The sequence below is a fragment of the Oncorhynchus keta genome, chromosome 10 (assembly GCF_023373465.1).
Source record: "Oncorhynchus keta strain PuntledgeMale-10-30-2019 chromosome 10, Oket_V2, whole genome shotgun sequence".
Lineage (NCBI taxonomy): Eukaryota > Metazoa > Chordata > Actinopteri > Salmoniformes > Salmonidae > Oncorhynchus > Oncorhynchus keta.
This window is the reverse complement of record NC_068430.1, coordinates 54,003,871-54,031,698: the sequence shown is the minus strand read 5'-3', so window position 1 is coordinate 54,031,698 and position 27,828 is coordinate 54,003,871. Positions and strand designations below refer to the sequence as shown.

The window sequence follows — 27,828 nt, the reverse complement described above, 5'->3', positions numbered from 1 at the left end:
ATACACTGTCTATTTCCGCACGATGAAAACGAAGATTACGTGATCTGAATAAATCAAGGGTTCTTTCGTTTTTTTTTCTTAAATGCATTTTCTATAACATTTTACTAATTTAGCAGACGGTCTTATACAGAGCGATTTACAGTTTAGTTCAACTGTGTACATTTTAGTGAACAGATATTAAAGTTCCAAAATATATATAATTATAGATCGTAAGACATCTTGGTTTTATTCCTCACGTGGATTGATTTGGGGGAAGGGCAGACCATTCCTACATCCTTGGCGTAATTGGCATAGGCTTTGTTAATTTATTTGGATTCCCAGCTCTGCTGATAAACGATTGGTACATTTACTACCTTTTCTCGTCGAGGGTAGCTCAATACATAAAACAAGCTAGACATGATGGGCTCCCGTAAACCTCTATTGCCAAATAACTAATGAGAATGCATTCTGACCCTAATATAACAGAAGAATAACACCTTAATAACAAATAATTCCACACTGGTTTCCAGGTTCTCACACCCATCTAACGAACCAAGACGCACCCAGGTTGTGTTAGGTAAAATGTTCTTGGGAAGTTGGGTAAGTGTACAGACAGGATAACCTTTGTTCTGTAGCCCTCACGTGATTAAATAACTCTTCTGAAGGACCATGTACAAGTCTCCCAGCAACCGTTCCAGATATAGTGCCTTCGCCAGTACTTATATTGTAAATACGATGAACAGGCTACAAACGTGGCAGGGCACAACTTCCAACATTAATAGTTTTAATACAATAAACAAAACAGCAAAGGAATTGTATGACATTGTGTTGGGGTAGAAATGTTCACATAAAACACAAGTGTTATACGGATCACGTAACTAAAACAAAAAAATCAGTTCACTTGGCCAGGAGTCATTTCCAATTGTCTCCTAGGTTTTAATATGAACAAATGCTTGTAACACAGGAAGGTAATCAAGGCCCTAACACATTAACATGGATGCAGCCATGGGGTTTTGCATGATCTCGAACACAAATAATATAAAAACATTTCATTTGAGTAACTGTTAGATGCAAGTCATGTCATATAAGCCTTTTCCATATTTACTAAGACTTCAGAGCCATTTATGGTCCCAAATGGAATCTCATGCCCACAAAATACAATTTCTTTTATAGTAATGAACAGAGCTGTTTTAACAGAAACATACAATATATCCTAGGTATCTGTTAGTCAAATGTTGAAGACTAAGTGCAAGAATCAATCATTCTTTAAGCGGTCCTTAACAAATGTTAACCTGTCTTTGCTACGCTGTCTTAAAATGTATGTACCGGTTTGGTAAAAAACTAATTGCGCAACCATTTAGCTAGCTAGCTACTGTGCTAACCCATTTATCCTCAAAGCAGTTACACAAATATTTCACTTGTGTAAACTATTATCCATAATAGTCAGCTAAAGTACATGCACTTAGGTACTGTGCAAGCATCAGCACTGTCACACTTTTTTTGACCCATACAATGAGTTCCTTGCACTCAAATCCTATTCACCAAAGTGTTATTTCTACCAAGTCCCCAGTCAAGGAATTATAACTCATTGAGCCTCAAGTCAACCTTACCCCCTTTTTTTTTTTGCAAGAACAGAAAAATAAAATGTAAAATACACCACAAAAATTATGTAACAAAGTCCAACAGTGATTGTGCGAAACGTGGAGGATGGCACACCCATACCGACTGATAGACTTCTAGCGGCCAAAAGCCTGTAGCATGGGCAGCACCATTGAGGGCTTCCATGTTTCCGCCATTTGGAAGTAGTCAAAGTAGTCAAGTGGGTGGGGATTCCTATGGGTTCTAGCCTCAATGGCGCTACCCATGCTGTCAAAGTGCTATAATGGCACAGAGTTTAGATGAGCCCTTTATCTCAATGGGCACACCACATATGGCCTAAGCAGATGCACATAAATGCAATTGATGGACATTTGACATCAGTATGTAGTGTTATAGATTCTAAGGGACACGGTCTTTGGGAGAGAATGTATACATATACACCTTCATTTTATACACATCTTCCTAAGCAGTATCCTAAAGGATCAAAAAGGATATTACAATTACATATTTCGCTCCTTGAATTTATGATAACAGTATTTAACAATCACCAAAAGACAAGGGTCTGTCCTTGATTTTTTTTCAAACGCTAAAATCATATCTTAAATTGGGAGATGGAATTAAGATTGTCATGGACTTACACCTTTATAAAAAAATTGGATATGATGCTCTCATATAGTAATCGACCTTCCCTTAACTAGCAAAACTCCATAATCAAAAAAAGATACAAGTAGACACTAAAAGTTGTTCAAACTGCCTTCAACATGGTCAGTTCGGGGAACCAGTCCCTTCCTCTCAACCTAAGCAGCTCGGTGTACATATCTTCTCCAGTCAGTGGATCGGACAGGAAACAAGAAGAAAAATGGCTGAGTGTGTTCGATTTGGTGGTTGGGTCATGTCTGGTTGTTTCTTTTTTCCTGTTTTTTGTTTCATTACGTTGTTGTTATGCGCTTGCATGTTGAGACCCTTTTGCTGTTAGGGGATGCTGCCCTCTGCTGGTTGCCCCAGTGGCAGTACATGGCCCTGTACATGGCCCTGCACCTCCACAGCCGCTTAAGACCCTCAGAGCAGCTTCAGACTTCCAGTGACGTTGTTCACCATATCCTCTTCCCCAACGATGGCCAGGATGGTGCGCGAGCCAGCTTCCACCTGGCAAAAGAGCAGTTCATAGAATTTAGACTCGCATCCTTGTGGGTAGGAGGTACTAAGAATAGGTTGTAACAACAAAAGTATGTGGGAAGGCAGGGAAGACTAGGCATTCATTTATTTAAATCTCAATAGAGAACCCCTTAATATTAATTGATGCAGATTGTTTTTTTATGTTGAATTGCATCCCCCCCTTGTCCTCTACAGAACTTGTGAGCCCCACATTTCTGCTGTATTGTCTTTTGCAGTGCCTTCAAAAAGTTCACACCCCTCGACTTTTTCCACATTGTTCTGTTACAGCCTGAATTTAAAATTGACTGGCCTACACACAATACCCAATCTCATAAAATGGCGCCGACAGAGACGGCTGCCGTGCTTCTAGCTCTTAGGAAACTTTTCAGATTTTTAAAAATGTATTATTTCTACCATTAGCCCAGAAAATGTGTTATTACATACAGTCGGGAAGAACTATTGGATATCAGAGCGGCGGTAACTCACCAGCACTACGACCAGGAATTACGACTTTCCCAAAGCGGATCCTTTGTTCGCACCCCCCAGGGCAATTGAACTGATTCCAGAGGCCGACCCAAAAACACAGCCGGCGGAAGTACTCGGCGTGGTCTTCTAGTCCGACGTACGAGGCGTGCACAACACCCACCGCTTCTCGAGCATATTACTCGCTATTGTTCAGTCTCTGGATAATAAAGTTGACGAGTTCAGGCCGAGGGTTTCTTTCCAGAGAGACATCACAGAAACATGTCTCTCTCGGGATATACTGTCTGAGTGGATCCAGCCAGTTGGGTTCTCAGTTCATTGCATAGACAGGAATAAATCTCTCTCCGGGAAGGAGGGCGGGGGTGCATGTTTCATGATTAACGACTCATGGTGTGATTGTGATAACATACAGGAACCCAAGTCCTAGAATAACTTAATCAAATGCGGACCGTATTATCTCCCAAGAGAATTCTCTTCGGTTATAGCGGTGTTTTGGACTTCTGAGTGGCGCAACGGTCTAAGGCACTGCATCTAAGTGCTAGAGACGTCACTACATACCCTGGTTCGATTCCAGGCTGTATCACAACCGGCCGTGATTGGGAGTCCCATAAGGCGGCGCACAATTGGCCCAGCGTTAGGGTTTGGCCGGGGTAGGTCATCATTGTAAATAAGAATTTGTTCTTAAATCGACTTGCCTAGTTAAATAAAGCTTAAATAAAAAATTAAATAAGTCACAGCAGTATATACCCCCCACTCAAGCCGATACCACGATGGCCCTCAAATAACTTCACTGGACTTTATTCAAACTGGAAACCACATTTCCTGAGGCCGCATTTATTGTAGCTGGGGATTTTAAAGCCAATTTGAGAAAAAAAGCTACCGAAGTTCTAACACCACATCGACTGTAGTACTTGCACTGCTAAAACACTTGACCACTGCCACTCCAACTTCCGGGATGCCCTACAGGGCCCTCCCTCTCCCTCCTTTCGGCAAATCTGACCACGACTCCATTTTGCTCCTCCCTTCCTATAGGCAGAAACTCAAGCAGGAAGTACCCGTGCTAAGGACTATTTAATGCTGGTCTGACCAATCGGAAACCACGCTTCAAGATTGTTTTGATCACGCGGACTGTTCCGGGTAGCTTCCGAGAATAATATTGACGAATATACCAATACGGTGACTGAGTTTATCAGGAAGTGTATAGGAGATGTTGTACCCACCGACTATTAAAACCTACCCAAACCAGAAACCATGGATAGATGGCAGCATTTAAGCAAAACTGAAAGCGCAAACCAAATCAAATGTATTTATATAGCCCTTCGTTCATCAGCTGATACCTCAAAGTTCTGTACAGAAACCCAGCCTAAAACCACAAACAGCAAGCAATGCAGGTGTTGAAGCACGTTGGCTAGGAAAAACTAGAAAGGCCAAAACCTAGGAAGAAACCTAGAGAGGAACCAGGCTATGAGGGGTGGCCAGTCCTCTTCTGGCTGTGCCGGGTGGAGATTATAACAGAACATGGCCAAGATGTTCAAATGTTCATAAATGACCAGCATGGTCAAATAATATGTCTGGGACAGGTAGCACGTTCGGTGAACAGGTCAGGATTCCATAGCCACAGGCAGAACAGTTGAAACTGGAGCAGCAGCACAGCCAGGTGTACTGGGGACAGCATTTAACCATGGCAAGGTGACTGGGAATATGGCAGAACACAAACAGTGTAGTTTTCCCACAGCAAGGCAATCAAATATGCAAAACGTCAGTATAGAGACGAAGCGGCGTTGCAATTCAACGACTCAGACACGAGATGTGGCAAGGTCAACAGACAATATCAGACTACAAAAGGGAAACCAGCCAAGTCGCAGACACCGAATTCTTGCTTCCGGACAAGCTAAAAACCTTTGCCCGCTTTGAGGATAACAGTGCCACTGACGCGGCTCACTACCAACGACTGTCGGCTCTCCTTTGCCATGGCCGACGTGAGTAAGACATTTAAGTTTGTTAACCCTCGCACACGGCTGCTGGCCCAGACGCCATCCCTAGCCATGTCCCCAGAGTATGCGCAGACCAGCTGGCTGGTGTGTTTACGGACATATTCAATCTCTCCCTATCCCAGTCTACTGTCCCCACATGCTTCAAGATGGCCACCATTGTCCCTTTACCCAAGAAAGTAAAGGTAACTGAACTAAATGACTATCGCCCCATAGCACTCACTTCTGTCATCATGAAGTGTTTGAGAGACAAGTCAAGGATCATATCACCTCTACCTTACCTGTCACTCTAGACATTTTAATTTCCTTACCGCCCCATTAGAACCACAGACGATCCAAACGCCATTGCACTTCCCTATCCCATCTTGACAAGAGGAATACCTATGTAAGAATGCTGTTCACTGACTACAGCTCAGCATTTAACACCGTAGTACCCTCCAAGCTCATCATGAAGTTCGAGGCCCTGGGTCTGAACTCCGCCCTGTGTCTAACTGGGTCCTGGACTTCCTGACTGGCTACCCCCATGTGGTGAAGGTAGAAAACACCACCTCCACTTTGTTGATCCTCAACACTGGGGCCCCCAGAAGGGTTCGTGCTCAGCCCCTCCTGTACTCCCTGTTCACCAATGACTGCGTAGTCAAGCACACCTCCAACTCAAGTTTGCAGATGACACTACAGTGGTAGGCTTGATCACCAACAATGAGACAAATGATCGTGGACTTCAGGAAGCGGAAAAGGGAGCACCCCCCTATCCACATCGATGGGACCGCAGTGGAGAAGGTGGAAAGCTTCAAGTTCCCCGGCGTACACGTCACTGACAAACTGAAATGGTCCACCCACACAGTGTGGTGAAGATGGCACAACAGTGCCTCTTCAACCTCAGGAGGCTGAAGAAATTTGACGTGGCACCTAAAACCCACAAACATTTACAGATGCACAATTGAGAGCATTCCTATCAGGCTGTATCACCACCTGGAACGGCAACTGCACCGACAGCAACCGCAGGGCTCTCCAGAGGGTGGTGGGTCTGCCCAACGCATCATCGGGGGCAAACTACCTGCCCTCCAGGACACCTACAGCACCCAATGTCACAGGAAGGCCAAAAAGATCAAGGATAACAAACCACCCGAGCCACTGCCTGTTCACCCCTCTATCATCCAGAAGGCGAGGTCAGTACAGGTGCATCAAAGCTGGGACAGAGAGACTGAAAAACAGCGTCTATCTCAAGGCCATCAGACTGTTCAATTGGTATCACTAGCACAGAGGCTGCTGCCCTATTATACATAGACTTGAAATCACAGGCCACTTTAATAATGTTTACATATTTAGCATTACTCATCTCATATGTATATACTGTATTCTATTCTTCTGTATCTATGCCGCTCTGGCATTGCTCGTCCATATATTTACATATTCTTAATTCCATTCCTTTACTGAGATGTGTGTGTATTCGGTGTATGTTGTGAAATCGTTAGCACTTACTTGTTAGATACCACTACATTGCCGGAGCTAGAAACACAAGCATTTCGCTACAGCCACAATAACATCTGCTAAACACATGCATGTGACCAATAAAATTTGATGACAAAGTGGAATTATGTTTAGACATTTGAAACTAGTCAGTAAGTATTCAACCCCTTTGTTATGGCAAGCCTAAATAAAGTTCAGGAGTAGAAATCTGCTTAACAAGTCACGTAAATTGCATGGACTCACTGTGTGCGATAGTGTTTAACAATTTGAATGACTACCTCATCTCTGTACCCCACACATACAATTATCTGTAAGGTCCCTCAGTCGAGCAGTACATTTCAAACAGATTCAACCATGAAGACCAGGGAGGTTTTCCAATGCCTCGCAAACGGCACCTATGGGTAGATGCATCAAAATTTTAAAAAGCAGACATTGAATATCCCTTTGAGCAGGGTGAAGTTATTAAATTACACTTTGGATGGTGTGTCACTACAAATATACAGGCGTCCTCTTCCTCACTCAAGGTGCTGGAGAGGAAGGCAGTTTAATGGCTGTGATAGAAGAAAACTGAGAATAGATCAATAACATTGTAGTTACTCCACAATACTAATCTAAATGACGAAAGTGAAGAGGGAACGCTGAGTATATATTTTTTGTATTCTCCAAAACATGCATCCTGTTTGCAATAAGGTATTAAATTAAAATTGCAAAAAACATGGGCAAGAAATTAACTTTATCTCCGGAATACAAGGAAGGCTCTGTTTCAAGCAAATCCAACACATCACGGAGTACCACTTCATATTTTCAAGCATGGTGGTGGCTGAGTCATGTTATGAGTATGCTCGTCGGAGATGTTTTTTGGGGGGGATAAAAAGAAACTGAATCGAGCTAAGCACAGGCAAAATCAGAGAGGAAAACCTGGTTGTCTGCTTTCCAACAGCTACTGGGAGACAAATTCATCTTTCAGCAGGACAATAACCTAAAACACAAGGCCAAATATACACTGGAGTTGCTTACCAAGACAACATTGAATGTTCCTGAGTGGCCTAGTTAGTTTTGAGTGAAAAATCTATGGCAAGACATGACAATGGCTGTCTAGCAATGATCAACGACCAACTTGAGAGCTTGAAGAACTTTTCAAATAATGCAAATAGTGTACAATCCAGGTGTTAAAAGCTTTTAGAGACTTTCTGGGAAAGACTCAAGAGCTATAAATCACTGCCAAAGTTGATTCTAACATGTATTGACTCATGGGTGTAAATGAGATATTCCTGCATTTCATTTTCAATAAATTTGCATTTCTAAAAACATGTTTTCAATTTGTCATTGGTTGGAATTGTGTGTAGATGGGTGAGAAAATAAATATTTTTGAATTCAGGCTATAACAAAATGTGGAATACGTCAAGGGGTATGAATACTTTCTGTAGGCACTCTTATTTTCTCAAACTCATTGTAATATTTATGTACCCCCGTCTAATCCCATTTTATAATACCAAAAGATAAATTAAAAATGTTAGTTACAAAAAAGTTATTGCACATTTAGCAGGCTTGATGTGAAATAGGCCATTATAAGTGCTTTCTTTCATTAGGTATCGTTAAGGCAGTCTCGTGTGCTTATCAATGCACACTAGAGGTCGACCGTTTAATCGGAATGGCCAATTAATTAGGGCCGATTTGCTAATTATTATACCTTTATTTAACTAGGCAAGTCAGTTAAGAACACATTCTTATTTTCAATGACGGCCTAGGAACGGTGGGTAAACTTCCTCGTTCAGGGGCAGATTGACAGATTTGTACCTTGTCAGCTCGGGAGTACAATCTTGCAACCTTACAGTTAACTAGTCCAACGCAATAACGACCTGCCTCCCTCTCATTGCACTCCACAAGGAGAATGCCTGTTATGGGAATGCAGTAAGCCAAGGTAAGTTGCTAGCTAGCATTAAACTTATCTTATAAAAAAACAATCATTCATAATCACTAGTTAACTACACATGGTTGATGATATTACTAGATATTATCTAGCGTGTCCTGCGTTGCATATAATCTGACTGAGCATACAAGCATCTAAGTATCTGACTGAGCAGTGGTAGGCAGAAGCAGGCGCGTAAACATTCATTCAAACAGCACTTTCATGCGTTTTGCCAGCAGCTCTTCGTTGTGCGTCAAGCATTACGCTGTTTACGACTTCAAGCCTATCAACTCCCGAGATGAGGCTGGTGTAACCGAAGTGAAATGGCTAGCTAGTTAGCGCGCGCTAATAGTGTTTCAAACGTCACTCGCTCTGAGCCTTCTAGTAGTTGTTCCCCTTGCTCTGCATGGGTAACGCTGCTTCGATGGTGGCTGTTGTCGTTGTGTTGCTGGTTCGAGCCCAGGTAGGAGCGAGGAGAGGGACGGAAGCTATACTGTTACACTGGCAATACTAAAGTGCCTGTAAGAACATCTAATAGTCAAAGGTTAATGAAATACAAATGGTATAGAGGGAAATAGTCCTATAATAACTAGAACCTAAAACTTCTTACCTGGGAATATTGAAGACTCATGTTAAAAGGAACCACCAGCTTTCATATGTTCTCATGTTCTGAGCAAGGAACTGAAACGTTAGCTTTCTTACATAGCACATATTGCACTTTTACTTTCTTCTCCAACACTTTGTTTTTGCATTATTTAAACCAAATTGAACATGTTTCATTATTTACTTGAGGCTAAATTGATTTTATTGATGTATTATATTAAGTTAAAATAATTGTTCATTCAGTATTGTTGTAATTGTCATTATTACAAACATTAATATATAAATATTTTTTTGGTCCTCCAATAATCGGTATCGGCGTTGAAAAATCATAATCGGTCAACCTCTAATGCACACAGCACCTTGTCCCCCACTCCTACGGATAAAACAATTGTATAACGTCATACAATAGTTTTACAAAACAGGACATTTCAAATGCACGCTGTCATTACTAAATATTTAATGTGATAGGTATTTTAGGTTTTTTTTTTACACACAAACTTGATTAATTAAATATTTATTTAAATATTTGATGACGCAATGTTCACAAGAGGGAACAAATCGGATTTCATTGGTCCTCAACTCATGTCTCAAGACACTTCATAAATGGAGTTATCCCCTTGTTAGCATGCCCCGGAGCAGGTTAGTTCTGAAGCATTTGTTGCCATATACATTTACCTGGCTATACGGTGAGCCTCTTTTGTGGTACCGGTTGTCCCAAGTTGAACTCAGAGTTGGCCAAAGTTAGCTCGCCAAATCCTCAAACCAGATGGGTATACTACGTTCAAACTCAATACTTATCATAATGACTGTGTGTACCCCTGAAAGCAGACACTATAGTGTTACGTGAAAACATAATGGCTTCCACGGAACACAGCAGGTGCTGCTGTGGAGCCCCAATGCTGGTGCATGTGTCTGTAACAGGAGCTACTATAACTACAAAACCGCCATGGTAGGGTTGTGGGCCTGTAAGCAGCAGTGCTACCATAGAGCCGTAATAGTGGCGCATTGGGTCTGTAACTAGGTCCTGAAACCGTTGCCGTGTAGCCGCACATCTCACCTGGGTGCGTCCGGCGTCCTGGACTAGATACGTGGGCAGGCTAAGGCTCATTGCCAGGGCCTGCAGCTCCAAAAGGTGAGCCATGTTGGTCCCCTGCAACACCACCTTCTTCGCCCTGCACACCACAAACACACAGATATCCTGCTGTGGCAAACATCGACAGCAGGTTGAACCGGCACATAGAACAGCCAGATAGTGGTATTGCCATTACCAGATGTCATTATGGCGTTATAAAAGTGTCTGGCGTTCTTTACCTGATCAGATCCAATTTGTTCGACATTGTGGAGTCTCAAGTAACACATATGATTATGGTATTGCTCCAGTAAAGCCCTAATTAAAAAAAAAATAGTCCAGTCAGTTCCTTACCCGCCATGGTCCCACTTCCAGGCCATCTCCCTCCAGCTGTTCTTCTCCTGCAGGGCCTGGTAAAGCCCTACGGCCGCATGGCCCACCTGCGCAGCCACCTACACAACACACTTTAAGAGTAAGCACAAATCTTCTTTTTTTTTTACATTTAATGTATTAGCTTCGATTGTGAGGTGTGATTATCATGTTTTTTTTAAAACAACCGGGGCAAAATGGGCCTTTGTGCTTCTGGTTGGAACAAACTACACCACAACAAGCATACTAGCCAGACAAAATCTATCATATCTAGCTATGTAATGTATCTTCGTAATGTTTTTGCACCATGTAATTTAGGGACCATAATGGCAATAAGTCTGACTGTGATATTCCTGTCACGCGTTTACAATGCATGCATTGGTTTTCTTAAACTGGCAAATAAAATCAATCAAAACACATTCCAACCCTCGTCTTCAAACTGACCTTTCCCACACCCATGGCCAGGTCCATGTTCACCACAAACACCATCTTGAACATGAGGTCGTCATCTCCTTCTTCCTGAGGGGACGAGAGAGAAACAGCCAGGGTGGGCTCAGACACAATACAGGAGACGTAATGTACCAACGTGTACCTGTGTGGACTAAGGCTATCTCGTGGGTACCTCATTCTCCAGCTTGTTGAAGTAGTACATGGCAGCCTCCTCAGCAGACACATTTCGGGTGTGCAAGAGTGCCTGCGGGAGGGAGAAACATAGAAAATGGCAGACAATGTTGGATGGATTAGACATGTCAATCATAGCTATGGTACTCTTTACAGTCATTATGGATGCCTTAGTAAGTAGATACATATAAATATTGCATTAGAAAATGTAAATGCAGAACCAAGATAAAATTGACATACCGTAATATACTGCAGATCATATCTCAGGAAATGCAAGAGAACCTGTATACAGTAAATTAACCCACCTGCTTGGCAGCCTCCTCTGGGATGTCCAGCTCTCGAAGCTGCTGTAGGTACACTGGGTTGACCTCCTGAGAGCCAGAGTCTGGGCCTGTCTGTTGGTCGGAGGGCTCCATAGTTAGCTGGAGCTAGTTAGATTAGAGTTAGTTTGGTGCAGCATTCAAAAAACACTCAACATATACACCTTAGCGTAGTTCTCCACAAGCTGTGTCAATTCATTTAAAAGACTAGCACCATGATGTTAAATTATTAACTTTTGGTGCCTGTATTTCCGGTTCAACAAGGCTTGAGGCACAGCCAGAGAACCATGATGCATTATCATCCTAGTAGACTAGCCATCAGGGTTATTCTCATCCTAGTAGACAGGGCATTCTCATCCTAGTAGACTAGCCATCAGGGTTATGCTCATCCTCGTAGACTAGCCATCAGGGCTAGGGTTGCAAAGGGTTGGAAACTTTCCAGTAAATGTCCAGAATTTCAGAAATGTTCCATGAATTTTGCTTAAATTCATACAAAGTTAGCTTATAACAGTAAACCTTTTTTTCTGTGAGATACACATAAGGCAATTCTAGGTCTTATGGCATATTTTGGTTAAACTATCCCCAATTCAATGGAATTGCAACCCTCAGGCACACACAGTGCATTCTTCCATCACATGTGCAACTAATTCTCAAGATCTTGCACACTAATGAGATGCTATTGAGCCCACACTACTACACTGTCTGAGCCAAGGACTACATGCTTTCTGTTAAGTTGTGATAACAATACTAGGTGTGGTGAATATATTTAATATGACATACATAATTATTTTGTTAACTAGTAAAATAGTAGCCTACAGCAAAGTGTGTTTAAATCATTTCTATCTTGTTAACAATTTCTGCTAGTTAGTTTTTGCTACCATATGGGTTTGAGCTTGCTTGAGCCTGCTGAGGAGTGTTAATTCACCTGTTTCCATACATGTTTCATTTTAAAACATTTATCTTATAAAATGAGTTGTTTAATCAAACTGCTTAACTATTAATCTGTTCATGGAATTGTATTTGGGTATTTTTAAATTTTTCCCCCTAATCTTTACAGTGAAATGCCACAGGCACCATCTGATGTGTGGAGACATTTCGCTGCAGCTAATGAAGGAAAAGCTGTGTACATTTCCAAATACTGTGCCAAATCATATGTGAAGAATGCAACAAAGATGCAGAATCACCTGGCCAAGTGCATAAAGTTTCCTCAGCACTCACAAGCAAACTGACAAAAGTCCCTCTACTTCTATTCGAGGTGAACATTATGAATCAGACATCTTATCGATAGCAACAGCTCATGGTCCTCCTGGAATCAGAAGTTTTTTTGACTCAATGGAGGAACGTAGTCAGAGAAATGCAGATGAATGTCTTGCTCAAGCTGTGTATGCAACTGGTTCACCGCTGATGCACACAGGCAATGTGTATTGGAAGAGATTTCTTTAAGTTTCTTGCCACATGTACACCCCTCCAACCAGACATGCTTTATCTACTCATTTGCTGGATGCAGAGTTCAAGTGAAGGTCAGGCAAGTCATAGAGAAAGCAGACTGTATTGCAATCATCTGATGGGTGGTCGAATGTTCATGGGCAATAAATAATTAACCACATCATCTCCACCCCTCAACCAGTGTTCTACAATAGCACAAGGGACAACAGACACCACCGGTCTCTACATTGCAGATGAGCTGAAGGCAGTCATCAATGACCTTGGACCACAGAAGGTATTTGCACTGGTGACAGACAATGCTGCAAACATGAAGGCTGCTTGGTCTAAAGTGGAGGAGTCCTACCCTCACATCACACCCATTGGCTGTGCTGCTCATGCATTGAATCTGCTCCTCAAGGACATCATGGCACTGAAAACAATGGATAGACTCTACAAGAGAACCAAGGAAATGGTTAGGTATGTGAAGGGTCATGAAGTTATAGCAGCAATTTACCTCACCAAGCAAACTGAGCAGAATAAGAGCACCACTTTGAAGCGGCCCAGCAACACCCGTTGGGGTGGTGTTGTCATCATGTTTGACAGTCTCCTGGAGGGGAAGGAGTCTCTCCAAGAAATGGCCATATCAGTCTGCCGATTTGGACAGCCCCATCAAGAGGATCCTCCTGGATGATGTATTTGGGGAGAGAGTGGTAAAAGCAGCCTGAAACCTATAGCAGTAGCCATTGCACGAATTGAGGGAGACAATGCCATCCTGTGATGTTCAGACTCTGCTTGCAGATGTAAGAGAAGAAATCCGTACTGCATTGCCCACTTCACTGTTGCTCCAAGCAGAGGAAACTGTAGTTCTGAAATACATGAAAAAGCGTGAAGACTTCTGCCTGAAGCCCATACACGCCGCAGCGTACATGTTGGTCCCCAAGTATGCTGGCAAGAGCATCCTGTCTGGTGCAGAGATCAACAGGGCCTATGGTGTCATCACTACCGTGTCTCGCCACCTTGGCCTGGATGAGGGCAAGGTTCTTGGCAGTCTGGAGAAGTACACTTCCAAGCAAGGGCTTTGGGATGGAGATGCAATATGGCAGTCATGCCAACATATCTCATCAGCCACCTTGTTGCCTCCATCATCCTCCAAATCCCACCAACATCAGCCGCCTCAGAGCGCAACTGTTCCTTGTTTGGGAACACACGCACACCAAAATACACAACAGGCTGACAAATACATCCCATGTGAAGAGTCAACTCATTTAATTTCTAAGCAAACAGCTGGAAGCAGGGCTTTCTCCTACAGAGCTCCATTTTTATGGAACGGTCTGCCTACCCATGTCAGAGACACAAACTCGGTCTCAACCTTTAAGTCTTTACTGAAGACTCATCTCTTCAGTGGGTCATATGATTGAGTGTAGTCTGGCCCAGGAGTGTGAAGGTGAACGGAAAGGCTCTGGAGCAACGAACCGCCCTTGCTGTCTCTGCCTGGCCGGTTCCCCTCATTCCACTGGGATTCTCTGCCTCTAACCCTATTACAGGGGCTGAGTCACTGGCTTACTGGGGCTCTCTCATGCCGTCCCTGGAAGGGGTGCATCACCTGAGTGGGTTGATTCACTGATGTGGTCATCCTGTCTGGGTTGTGCCATGGCGGAGATCTTTGTGGGATATACTCAGCCTTGTCTCAGGATGGTAAGTTGGTGGTTGAAGATATCCCTCGAGTGGTGTGGGGGCTGTGCTTTGGCAAAGTGGGTGGGGTTATATCCTTCCTGTTTGGCCCTGTCCGGGGGTGTCCTCAGATGGGGCCACAGTGTCTCCTGACCCCTCCTGTCTCAGCCTCCAGTATTTATGCTGCAGTAGTTTATGTGTCGGGGGGCTAGGGTCAGTTTGTTATATCTGGAGTACTTCTCCTGTCCTATTCGGTGTCCTGTGTGAATCTAAGTGTGCGTTCTCTAATTCTCTCTTTCATTCTCTCTCTCGGAGGACCTGAGCCCTAGGACCATGCCCCAGGACTACCTGACATGATGACTCCTTGCTGTCCCAAGTCCACCTGGCTGTGCTGCTGCTCCAGTTTCAACTGTTCTGCCTTATTATTATTCGACCATGCTGGTCATTTATGAACATTTGAACATCTTGGCCATGTTCTGTTATAATCTCCACCCGGCACAGCCAGAAGAGGACTGACCACCCCTCATAGGCTGGTTCCTCTCTAGGTTTCTTCCTAGGTTTTGGCCTTTCTAGGAAGTTTTTCCTAGCCACCGTGCTTCTACACCTGCATTGGTTGCTGTTTGGGGTTTTAGGCTGGGTTTCTGTACAGCACTTTGAGATATCAGCTGATGTACGAAGGGCTATATAAATACATTTGATTTGATTAAATTAAAGTTCAATTCGGGAAGTAAATTATTATTTTTTATATTGGAAGGATTGAATCATTTGCAATTATATCTACTTATAAGGTAAATGGTTTATGTTCGTCTCCATATGATATGGTAAATATATCCAATGCTAAAAACATCACATTTAAATTGTATTAATATTAATGTGCATATATTTTCGTTAATTCACACGGAATATCTCCCAAAATGTGCAACCCTAATCAGGGCATCCTCATCCAAGTATACTAGCCATCGGGTCATTATCATACTGATGACAGCCCTGATGGCTAGTCTCTTGACGACTAGGCAAGACACCCCGTAACTAGCCATGTGTTTCACTAACTAACTTTAGTGAATTGATATCATAGCTACCTAGCAACCTAAATAAAAAAATGATGTAGTTAGCCAGATATTAGTGGTCTACAGCTAGTCAGCTAACTAGCTACGTTGAGGAAGCTAACATAGCTAGGTAACGGTAGCTTTCTAGGTAACGGTAGCTTTCTAGCTACAACGCACGCAAATAACGTTCGTTGGTTAGCCAATTTACGTTACCGACAGAGAAGAGCAAGTCGTGTCTAACGTTAGCCAGCTATCTAGTTAGTTACTCATATAATGGAACAAAAAAAACTACTTATATCGCTTACAAATTGGCAGCTCGATTGTGGGATGACATCTAACTAGTTAGCCAACGGTTATCACAAGACACCGAGGAGAAAGAATGTAAACCATGAAATAGAAAACAAACCGTAACGTTACCCAAACAAACAAATTGGCTACAGTATCTAGTAGCATGCACTGTAACAATAATATTATTGAACAGCACGCATTAACTAATAGCTGATTGCATTTCTACATTGTAACTAAACATCGTTATTTTAGCTAGTTACCTAGCTAGCTAACGTGCATTTGTTTGCTATGTATTAGTTTTCCTGCAAGTTCTGGCAAACCAACGTTAGATAGTTTACGGTGTAAAAAATTGCGCCAGCCACACCTACCTGCGCTGCCTAGATAGCGTGTTAGCTATAATCCCCGTGAATTAGTGGGATGGGAGTGCAAATTTGAAAACAAGTATTCACGCAGTCCTTTCACTACGACGAAGCCAGGTTGTTGACTGCAGATTACTTGTTCATTCAAAAATGGGCGTGTTGTGGTTTTTTCCTCTTTACACCATTTTGAGAACGGTTCGTTCCGAGAGAAAGAGGAAAAGCGAGAGGGTTCACTCCGCCCAAAATCTGTCACCAAAATAAGACCACGAAGTGAGCGATTTTTGTATGGGGGGGGGGGGGTCATTCATTGAATGTCGAACTTGCTCAACCAAAGATGTACTTGCTACGTGAGGTTTATTCGATCGAATATAAACTTCGTAATGGTTAGGTTTTTATAAATGCACTGGTGAGTTGACGCACGTGGCATTTTGGCAAAAACGTTATCTGAGTTGTGCCCATAGAGAATGTGGGAGGCCTCTAGTGGCCAAAGGGCCGTATTTGCGGACTACATCCAAAAGGGTATATTGGCGCTACCTACTGGGTGGGGGGTAACAACTGATACTTGAACGAATAACATAAAACACTCGTATTATTCTCAAAAAACAAAAGTCAATGTACTCAGATTCCTACACAGCCTCTGGGGCCTGAAAGGGTGAAGCATCTTCAGACAGTATTCCCTGCAATGTTCCAGCATTGAAATCCTGGAGATCCAAGAGCCTTTTAGCCACTTTCACAATGATTTCCAGTTTCTTCTGTTAGTTTGTCCTGTGCAATACACAAAACAAAATCAACCTTCTTCGCGATTAGTATTTCAGGATCTCTCAACTGGCTGACATTCAGACTGGTACACATCTGCCATAGCTTCATCATCTCTACTCGCTGCTTCGACAATTGTCACTGCCTCTGCCTAGGAGACCTTCGACAGTCCTGATCTTTCCTACTTTGACCTCCTTCACCCTAACAGGGAACTCTGGAACGTGATTCCCATCAGAATTGCAACACCTTGCATCCCCAGACTCTTCAACAATGATCTTCAGTTTGCAGACACATGGCCAAACGTTTAAATAGAAGACTTTTGTACATAAGCTCGCACAACATGGGTTGGGAGAAATTCTTCATCAAATATCAATGACAAAGAAAGGCTTTCCTGCTCCTTTCCATTCACAATGCGAGTTAAGCGACGTGAATCAGATGATAAACAAAATGTTAGAATTTCTGGGCAGCACCATTTAGAGTTTCAACCATTCTAATGAATTCAACTGGGTTGGACTTCTAACTTCATTGGCTGATCTCTTCTGGTGACCCGGTTGGAGTCATGTCATCAGGAGGGATCAGCCAATCGTGAAGAAGAAATTGGAGATTTCCTCAATGGCACTATATGGTTGTGCCTGTTGTTCACTAGCAGGCCTAGAAAGACACCTGAGCGGAGTTCACACTTTCGTTTGTCAGGGAAAACATAAAACTGTATAATATATAATAATATAATATAATATATATGCCATTTAGCAGACGCTTTTATCCAAAGCGACTTACAGTCATGTGTGCATACATTCTACATATGGGTGGTCCCGGGAATCGAACCCACTACCCTGGCGTTACAAGCGCCATGCTCTACCAACTGTGCTACAGAAGGACCCTGAAAACCGGATGTTAGCATTTCCGGCTGACTCCGCATCACTGAGGTATAATAAGAACTGGAGACTGCGTCCAAGATGTCCGACCATTGTTTTCAAGGTATACTACTCATGTCTTCTCTAATGACGTTTAACGGAAGTTGGCAATAAATGTTGTATTGCCCCCACCGACTAGACTGGAATAACCTACCATCTAACCCTACACTCATTAAAAACCCACCAACCTACTCCACTGTTTAAACCTATCTAGTCCTACCTCTGTCCAACAGCCTGAAAGGACAGGACACCACCACTCAAATACACCCAAATACTTCTCTGCAGCTGCCATCACAACCTCTATTTTCCGCGACATACAGTGCAGTTGATAACCATTGCTATGAACGCTAAAAAGCCAATTTTACTGAACCATATATCACTCGTTGGCCCATCCCTCTGTACTGGTACAGATCTACTAAACGCGAAACCTCTCAGGATCCCTTCCCTTTGACCCATCTCCATCAACTTTCTTCACTGCCTCAGCATACAACACCCTCTGCTCTACTCTAACCCTGGTAACCTGCCTCTCTCACACCAGACATTTCTGATCCCCAGCCACATGGGCACCCCTACAATTAACACGTACCGCATCTTTACCCAATGCTGCACATTCCTTTGTCTCATGCCCTTCTGCTCACACCTAGGAACCTCCCTCCTACACACTGCTGCCACAGGCCCATAAGCTTGACACCTGTAATAACGTAATGTATTTGGCACATAAGCTCGTAAGGGATAACTGAAATATCCTAACATCACTGTCGGCCAAATAGTCAACATCAAAACGACAGACAATTAGTCTTTCACCACTCACGCCACCCCGTTGGTGTCGCACCAAAACGAGTATCACAAACACCGGGAATCTTTCCCTTCATTTGATCCACTTTCACATTTACCGCTACCCCAGTAGTCACTCCTTTCAATAGTGCCCTTTTCTTGAGAGCAATTCAAGTCACACCTCTTGTCCGAATTCGTTTGGTGCGAAGTGCCTGCTCCCTCTGACCAGCAGAAACACAAACAATTATCACAAGACCCCTTCAGGTTACCTTCACTGATTCCACAGCACCCAACTCTGGTTTTACCCACCCTGAAACAACAAGTGGATAATCTACTCATGTTCCGGATTGTATCTGGTTTATACAGACCAACTTCACATGCACACTAGCACTCAGTGCACACAGGAAGCAGTAAAGATATCATCCATAAACATGGCAGACATTGGATGAATATAAAATGTTACTATCTTTGCCTGTGAGTGATGAAAAAAGAAAAATCTGCCTCAGCGACAATTATTTGAATAATTCAAACGCATGTTGATGCCTAAAGTGTCTTATTAGGAATGTTCAAATCTATGTGGCTGTCTATGGAAATTGTCTTTCTGGGCCGTGTCAGTTAAACTGCAGTACCAAAGCAAAACAGTAGGTGTATACGAAAACAGTGCTTCTTGACCAGAACCCTGGCCCCTTGCTCGGCATATCAAATCAAATCATAGGCAATAGAAAAGTGTATCTGCCCTCTCATTGGCTAGAATGGTCCCACCTTCCTCACTCCTGCTTTCCATCTTTGAGGACATGTATTTCCATTGTTAGAGTAGTCACTTGACCATCTTACCAATATAACAGATAATATTTGGCTCATTTTCCCGTTGTACTCTACCGGGTGGCGTCACATAGCAGACAAGAATAATGGGTCGTGTGAAACAACATTTGTTCCTCCGTCATTAGTTTCTGAAAGTTTGCTAACTTTGTTCAAGTAGTTTCCGATGCATGCTGCTTAGTCACTTTATGACCCTCCACAAACTGATTTGTTTTGCATATGGTGTGTGAAGGCATTAGGTAATGTGAGAGCGGTTATTTCATTTTCATGACTGAGTGAAGGGCCTTCGATTCCTCATTTTCATACAGGAAACAAGCATAGTGGACTGAAATTCCCTTCACTTCAAAACATTACTCCATATGAGACAGACGTCGACAAAGAGCATATGATTTTACAAATACTTTATTAACACACCTCCAGGTAGTGTGAATTTACACTCTCTTATTAAACAGATTAAGTCGCTACAAGTTACATTATTAAAATCATTATGTACAATGATATTAACAGACAAAATAAGAACCATCCTTACAAATTGCTCATTGCAGAGCCTGCTCTACATAGCTGAATTTATACAGCCTAACAATAGTTAGTTTTTTTCCCCTCAAATGACCTCCACCATCATGGTCTCTCCATCACAAGGCGTCATACATACTCGTCTACATTAAAAGCATATGACAGTACTAATTGTCCATTCAAATGAGACATTAATTGCATGTGGTAAGTCGAGTGATGTTAGCCTATAGGCTACTATGATTCGGTTATACTGTGCAATCTAGGGATAATGGTGGTGCACATGAAAGAGCATCAAACTGGAGAACCTACACAATGGCATGTAACGGATACACTCCATGCACTTCTGTTAAAAAAAAGGTGCCTCTCTCTGAAATGATTGGCTATCCAAACAGGAAAACACGTGATTGGGTTTTTACAGTTAAATGATATGCCGACTCATTGCTATGTCATATGAAGATATAGCCTACCAAGAAGGTGGTGTCAAACTTCATCCATAAATCAGTTAGGTTTATGTGTAGTTAACATTCATGCAACACCTCCAATTCGTGTGATAACGGTGTTGCTTGGTACGTAGCTTTACCAAAGGATTTCATCCTAACTTCAACAAACTATTAAAGCTCTGTGGGACAGAATGAGAAATCTAGGGATTACGTCCCAAATGGTAGCGGATTCCCTACATAACGCATTACTTTTGACCAAATCCGTATAATCCTAACCCTAAATGGGTGCCATTTGGGACGCAACCTAGCTTTAGAAAATAAATCTGTTGTGTAATAGAGAATGTCGAGGTGAGCAAATGAGGAATAACATAGCCCACGGGGAAACCATTAGAACTCATATCGGTAAAGTTCAGAAATGGCAAATAATGCTTTATAATCCTAATATTTGAATCAAACCTTGGAAAATATGACTTGGACAAAGAATGTTTTGTGAAACTTCATGTACAGTAAATACAGCAGTTTACTTGTGTTAGAGCAGAAGTTCAACAAATATAGGAGCGGTTGCCATCTTGTGTTCAAGAGAAGAACTGCACATATCAATGAGCGGTCTCCAATGTCAGATAAGTAGTCTACCTCACAAACAGCACAAAGTGAAAAATCAGGATTCAATAGAATTTTCTTGGTTGAAAACCAAAAAAGAATGTTAAAAATGTACAACATGGGAAGTTGTATGAACATTCACCATAAAATACTGTCTGTGGGACACGTTTGAACTATATTAAATTCAAAAAGTCGAGATTTGTTTGTTTAAATCTCTGATCTAGGGTCCCTCCAGTGACCGTTACCTTTTAGAAACATCAGAATAAACAGCGTTAAAGCAACAAAAAGTCGGAAGTAAACAATTCATTCACACGGTCACCTATTTTCAGTACCTTTTCAAAGACTGCCTCTGCTTTCAGTACCGTTCTTTCAGTCCTGCAGTCTCGTCAGGACAGAGCTGTTCATTTAAACTCCTACAATAACATTTTCCTCCCGTTCCTATAACATAAAGACAAACAACGCACAGATGTGTATGGACGTGGGCGCTACCTGAAAAAGCGGAATGACAATTACAGATTTTAAAAGACTGATTACATTTTTTTTTATAATAGCTGTCTCAAGAGTGAACTATGTGTGCGTGTGTGTGAAAGACACAATTTGACCTTGTGATTTGGACGGATATGGAAAAGCTACTGTTATGACATAAAGAGAGCCAGGGGGAGAGCACAATCTGGTTGACCAGAGCAGACAAACAGTGATCACATTAAACTTTGCTTTCAATGAGAAAAAAGTTTCAATGAGATAAGAGGATAGCTTGAGTATTTAAGGAGGAAGAGAGGAGGAAGAGAGTGCTGATCATTGATGAGACTCAAGACCCTTGAAACTACATCGTCACCAATTAATACCGTTGTATAGGGTCGGTTTCCCAGTAATGTTTATGAAATGCTAAGAAAACATTTTTACTCTGCTGTGAAAAATTGTCTAGTCTTGAATGGGGGGAAATCCAACCGGAATTCTGTCAATTGTGCACAAGAGAAAGGGAGGTATATACAAGTAATGCCCAGCATATATACAGTACCAGTCAAAAGTTTGGACACACCTACTCATTCAAGGGTTTTTATTTCTTTTCACTATTTTCTACATTGTAGAATAATAGTGAAGACATCAAAACTATGAAATAACACATATGGAATCATGTAGTAACCAAAAGTGTTAAACAAATCAAAATATTTCACTTTTGAGATTCTTCAAAGTAGCCACCCTTTGCCTCGCTGACAGCTTTGCACACTCTTGACATTCTCTCAACCAGCTTCATGAGGTAGTCACCTGGAATGCATTTAAATTAACAGATGTGCCTTGATGAAAGTTAATTTGTGGAATTTCTTTCCTTTCTTAATGCATTTGAATACAGCCTGACAGGATGCTCTCGATTGTGCATCTGTAAAACTGACAAACTTATACAGATGCACAATCAAGAACATCCTGTCGGGCTGTATCACAGCCTGGAATGGCAACTGCACCTCCTTCAACTACAAGGCCCTCCAGAGAGTGGTGCGGTCTGCACAACGCATCACCTATTCACTGGCCACTTTAATAAATGGATCACTAGTTACTTTACACAATGCCACTCTAAATAATGCCACTTTAATAATGTTTACATGTCTTACACGAATCATATCACTTGTATATACTGCGTTTTATACCATCTATTGCACCTTGCCCAATGCCGCTCGGCCATCGCTCATCCATCTACTTACATGTGCATATTCTCATTCACCCCTTTAGATTTGTGTGTATTAGGTAGTTGTTGGGGAATTGTTAGATATTACTGCACTGTCGGAACTAGAAGCATAAGCATTTTGCTACACTCTCATTAACATCTGCTAACCATGCTTATGTGACAAATAAAATTTGATTTGAGCCAATTAGTTGTTGTGACAGGGTAGGGGTGGTATACGAAGATAACCCTATTTGGTGTAATGCCAAGTCAATATTATGAAAAGAACAGCTCAAATAAGCAAAGAGAAATGACAGTCCATCATTATGTTATTTAGACATGAAGGTCAGTTAATGCAGAACATTTCAAGAACTTTGAAGTTCTTCAAGTGCAGGTCACAAAACCATCAAGGGGAATGATGAAACTGGCTCACATGAGGACCACCACAGGAAAGGAAGACCCAGAGTTACCTCTGCTGCAGACGATATGTTCATTAGAGTTACCAGCCTCAGAAATTGCAGCCCAAATAAATGCTTCACAGAGTTCAAGTAACAGACACATCAACATCAACTGTTCAGCAGAGACGACGTGAATCAGGCCTTTATTGTCAAATTGCTGCAAAGAAACCACTACTAAAGGACACCAATAAGAAGAAGACTTGCTTAGGCCAAGAAACACGTGCAATGGACATTAAACTGGTGGAAATATATCCTTTGTTCTGATGACTCCAAAAACAGCCACTGTGTCTTTGTGAGACACAGAGAAGGTGAACGGATTATCTCTGCATGTGTGGTTCCCACCATGAAGCATGGTTGAGGTGATGGTGCTTTGCTGATGACACTGTCTGTAATTTATTTAGAGTTCAAGGCACACTTAACCAGGCTACCACAGTAAATTGTCCTACTACCACAGTATTCGGCAGCAATACGCCATCCCATCTGGTTTGCTCTTCGTGGGACTATCATTTGTTTTTCAACAGGACAATGACCCAAAACACACCTCCAGGCTGTATAAGGGCTATTTGACCAAGGAGAGTGCTGCATCAGATCACCTGGCCTCCACAATCACCCGACCTCAACCCAGTTGAGATGGTTTGGGATGAGTTGGACCGCAGAGTGAAGGAAAAGCAGCCAACAAGTCCTCAGCATATGTGCAAACTCCTTCAAGACTGTAGGAAAAGCATTCCTCATTAAGCTGGCTGAGAGAATGCCAAGGGTGCGCAAAGCTGCATTATCAAGGCAATGGGTGGCTACTTTGAAGAATCTAAAATCAGAATTTCTTGATTTGTTTAACACTTTTTTGGTTACTACATGATTCCATATGTGTTATTTCATAGTTTTGATGTCTTCACTATTACTCTACAATGTAGAAAATTGTGAAAATAAAGAAAAACCCTTTGAATGAGTAGGTGTGTCCAAACTTTTGACTGGTACTGTACATCTCAATTATATAAAACAATGGTGTCAGTGGGCGGGGCATGTAAACCAAAACAGTTTACCCTTTGCACGCATGTACATTTAAAGAGGGAGATGGTCAGACATACAACCTCTAATTATGCAACGACACAAGCACAAGGCATGGGAAGTACCCTTTTCCATTTCATCCACCCAGTGTTTCCCATTGGGAAATGGCTTCACGTCATACCATCAAGCGAAACCGGTGACCGGTGAGTCCTTTCCATCTCTCTCTCACACACTCACTCTCCATCCAGCTTCCACTAGAACCACCATTTTGATACATATAACGCGACTTCTTTCATTCATTCATACGAGACTACAGGGTTTTGACTTCAGCACGTTTCCATTGACACGTCACGTAATGTCCAGATAGCGTCCGGATAACATCCAGAACTCCCAAGCCCTTTCTTACAATTCTCCTACTTCCACAGAGAGTTCTAGAAGAGAGACAGACGCAGATGCCACAACGTGGTCCAACTCAGGGCTGACGGTTGAACGGGTGGGACATACAAACAAAGGCTCCTGGTCTGTATGTCTCCCTTTCCCTCCTGCTTTTTTCCACAGTGGAGAGTGAGAGAAGGGTTTGTGTCCACTACCATCTCTAGAGGGCTTCATGTGTCCAGCAGCCCAATCCCCCCCCCCACACACAAAAAAGGAGAGTGTTTATGTGTAAACACCAGTCACCCATTGGCCCTTAATGTGGAAAAGGGGTGGGGCTTTTTGCTCCTCCCTCTGCGTTTCCCTCCCCCACTCTAGTGGGTAACCTCACAGTGTGTGCGTCTCTTAATGTGGTCCCCATGGCCGGCGTGGTCTCGGTCGGTGGTTCTGCTGTCACAAGTCGGTGACTTTGTTCTCCACGGCTGCAGCGACCTGCTGGAGCCGGTAGCCCAGCTGCATTTTCTGGGCCATGCTGTCCTCCTCTAGGGCCCCGATGATCTGAGAGAGGGAGGGGTGGAGAGAGAGAAAGGGATGAAGATAGATGGAGAACGGTGGAGTGTGATGGACGATGGTAGAGTGATAGGCGGATGGAGAGAGAGATGGAGTGAGAGAGAAAGAGGGATGGAGAGAAAGAGAGGAGTGGAGTGAGAGAGGGATGAAAGGAGAGAGAGGGATGAAAGGAGAGTGAGGGATGAAAGCAGAGTGGGAGGGAAGGAGGGAGGGTGGGAAGGAGAGAGGGAGGGAAAGAGTGAGAGAGGGAAGGAGAGAGGGAGGAACACAAATCCAGTTTAGAGCAGGTGCAAGGTAAACCAAAGACAACTATGATGTGTTCTTCCATCCAACCAGACAAGCGACTGAATGAAAACTCACCTGGTCATAGTATTTGTTGATGTACTTGTACAACTCGTGCAGGGCGACAAGGTAATTCAACTCTCCTGAGTAATTCTGGTTGGGGGACAAAACATATTTTCATGTCATTCCAAATAAATAATAAGCACATCTTTTCAAAGATGAACTGAAATTGAATTGAAAATGTGCTAATATAAAGTTCAATTAACGATAGGGCAAAGAACAGCTTAAAGGGATAGTTAACTCAAACCGTCAGCAGTCATGTTTTCAAGATGGAGCACTTTCAGTACAGAGCAAAAACTTCGATGGAAGATCACTTTTGCGAAGATCGCTTTTGGGTGAACTCTCCCTTTAAAAAGGAACAATACAGTGTTTACTGAACAAATAAACTGAAGTTAAAAGACTCACCCTGGACAGCTCTGCTAGAGCTGAGTTCATCTCCTGATCACTGGCAGAGATGGTCTGTCTGATGTCAGCGTAGTACCTTTCCACCATCTGCTTGTAACGGGGGATGTCTCGGGCATACAGCAGTTTGTTGATTGGTGAATCCTGGAGAGAGAGACAGAGGGAAAGAGAGAGAGAGAACCAGTTTAGAGAAAAAATATCACATCCTCCAATAGTCCTCTCATCCCACCCTGTCCCTTGGTCCCGTCCCTCCCTGTCTGTCTCTCTCACTCTGCCCAGCTTGTGCTCAGCGGTGGTGCAGGAGTCCATGAATGTCTGGGAGATGACCGTCAGCACAGCGTCCACGTGGTCCGAGGGCTGAACGTCAAAGATGAACTGGGGGTTCTTCACAATGTTGATCCAGAACCTCAGGGGCAAACTGGAGGCAGGGAACCAGCGTTACAGAACTGTTATTGCCATGTTCACATGTTACATATATATTTGTTTATTTGGATCCCCATGAGCTTTTACAGAAGCAGTAGCTACTCTATACAACAATATACAAACACAACAACAAAATAGTCTGTGTGAGTGTATCTGTATGTCCACTCCTCGTCCCGCCGTTCCATGAGATGTTTAATCCATTTTTTAAAAGGTAATTTTGATGTTTGCTTGAATACTTGGAGATGGGAGTTCCGTGCGATCATGGCTCTGTGTAGTACTGTGCATTGCGTGAATTCATTTTGGACTCGGGGACTGTGAAGAGACCCCTGGTGGAATGTCTTGTGGGGTATATATGGGGTGTCTGAGCTGCATTTGATTTGATTATGCAGACAATCTGGAATTGTCATCACAGTGATATTTCTCATAACTAGGAGAAGCAGTTAGCATCTCGTCAACCCTCAACCGGGAAAGACTGGCATGCATATTGTTGATGTTCGTTCTGTATGTGCAGTTAAGGGCAAGGCGTGCTGCTCCGTTTTGAGCCACCTGCAGCTTTGCTAGGTCTTTTTTTGCTGCACTTGATCATATTACCAGACAGTCATCAAGACGGGACAAGACCAGAGCCTGAACAACTAATACAATTGATTTTTGTGTAAAAACAGATTTATAAACAGACATAGACCTAGAAGTGTAGATTCCTCAACTTGCTCAATGGTCACACCCTTTATGTACAACTCCAGCTGAGGTTTAGGTCTCAGAGAATGTTTTGAACAAAATACAATGTTTTTAGTTTTAGATGCATTTAAGACTAGTTTATTATTAAATCACCCATTCTGATACACACTGGAATTTCAGTGAGCTCACTGGCTTTGGGTCATCCACATACATAGCCATACTAGCGTTGTGTAAGAACAGTGTCAAATCATTTATAAAAATAGAGAAGAGTGACGGCTCAAGGCAGCTGCCCTGTTAGAGAAGAGCTTCTATTGAAGAACACTCTCTGGGTTCTATTGGATAAATAACTCCCCAACCATGTGATGTAAAGCCAAAGCAAGTGAGTTCCTTCAATAACAATTTATTATTAATAACAAAGGCTGCACTGAAATCTAAAACTACAGCTCCAACTATCATCTTATTATCCATTTCTTAGAACCATTTATCAGTCATCTGAGTCAGTGCAGTACAAGTTTAGTGCCCTCTATATGCATGCTGAAAGTCAGTTTACATATATATATATATATATATAGATACATATATCACCAGACCACATACAAACATATACACACGTATGCACACACACAGATTCACAAAGACACACATGTTGATTTTCCAGATGTGGACAGCATCGGGATAAGTGTGTGTGCATATGCGTGTGATTGAATCTATGTGCGTACGTGAAATGTGTGTCTGCATCGGTGTGTGTGTG

The 27,828-nt window shown here is 42.6% G+C and overlaps 2 protein-coding genes across 3 annotated transcripts in view; both read right to left on the bottom strand.

Annotated features, from left to right (window-relative positions):
• Positions 1-746: 746 nt before the first annotated feature.
• si:dkey-19e4.5 (UBA_like_SF and PTH2 domain-containing protein) lies at positions 747-16,622 on the bottom strand. 2 transcript variants are annotated; one of them, XM_035778608.2, is made up of 7 exons: positions 16,367-16,622; positions 11,554-11,676; positions 11,250-11,321; positions 11,072-11,146; positions 10,613-10,710; positions 10,247-10,361; positions 747-2,724 (listed from the first exon to the last, which is right to left on the bottom strand). In XM_035778608.2, the coding sequence occupies exons 2-7, from the start codon at positions 11,662-11,664 to the stop codon at positions 2,638-2,640; spliced, it is 558 nt and encodes a 185-aa protein (XP_035634501.1). In that variant the 5' UTR covers positions 11,665-11,676; positions 16,367-16,622; the 3' UTR covers positions 747-2,637. The 2 variants fall into 2 exon arrangements, with proteins under 2 accessions (XP_035634501.1, XP_052383254.1); XM_052527294.1 differs by lacking the exon at positions 16,367-16,622 and adding an exon at positions 16,259-16,278.
• A 3,384-nt stretch (positions 16,623-20,006) lies between these two features.
• plxnb1b (plexin b1b) overlaps positions 20,007-27,828 on the bottom strand; it is a 98,441-nt gene continuing 90,619 nt past the window's right edge. Inside the window, 4 exon segments of the mRNA XM_052527292.1 lie at positions 20,007-25,223; positions 25,596-25,670; positions 25,983-26,123; positions 26,250-26,397. Of these exon segments, the coding sequence (XP_052383252.1) occupies positions 25,119-25,223; positions 25,596-25,670; positions 25,983-26,123; positions 26,250-26,397 (469 nt within the window). The 3' untranslated portion in view covers positions 20,007-25,118.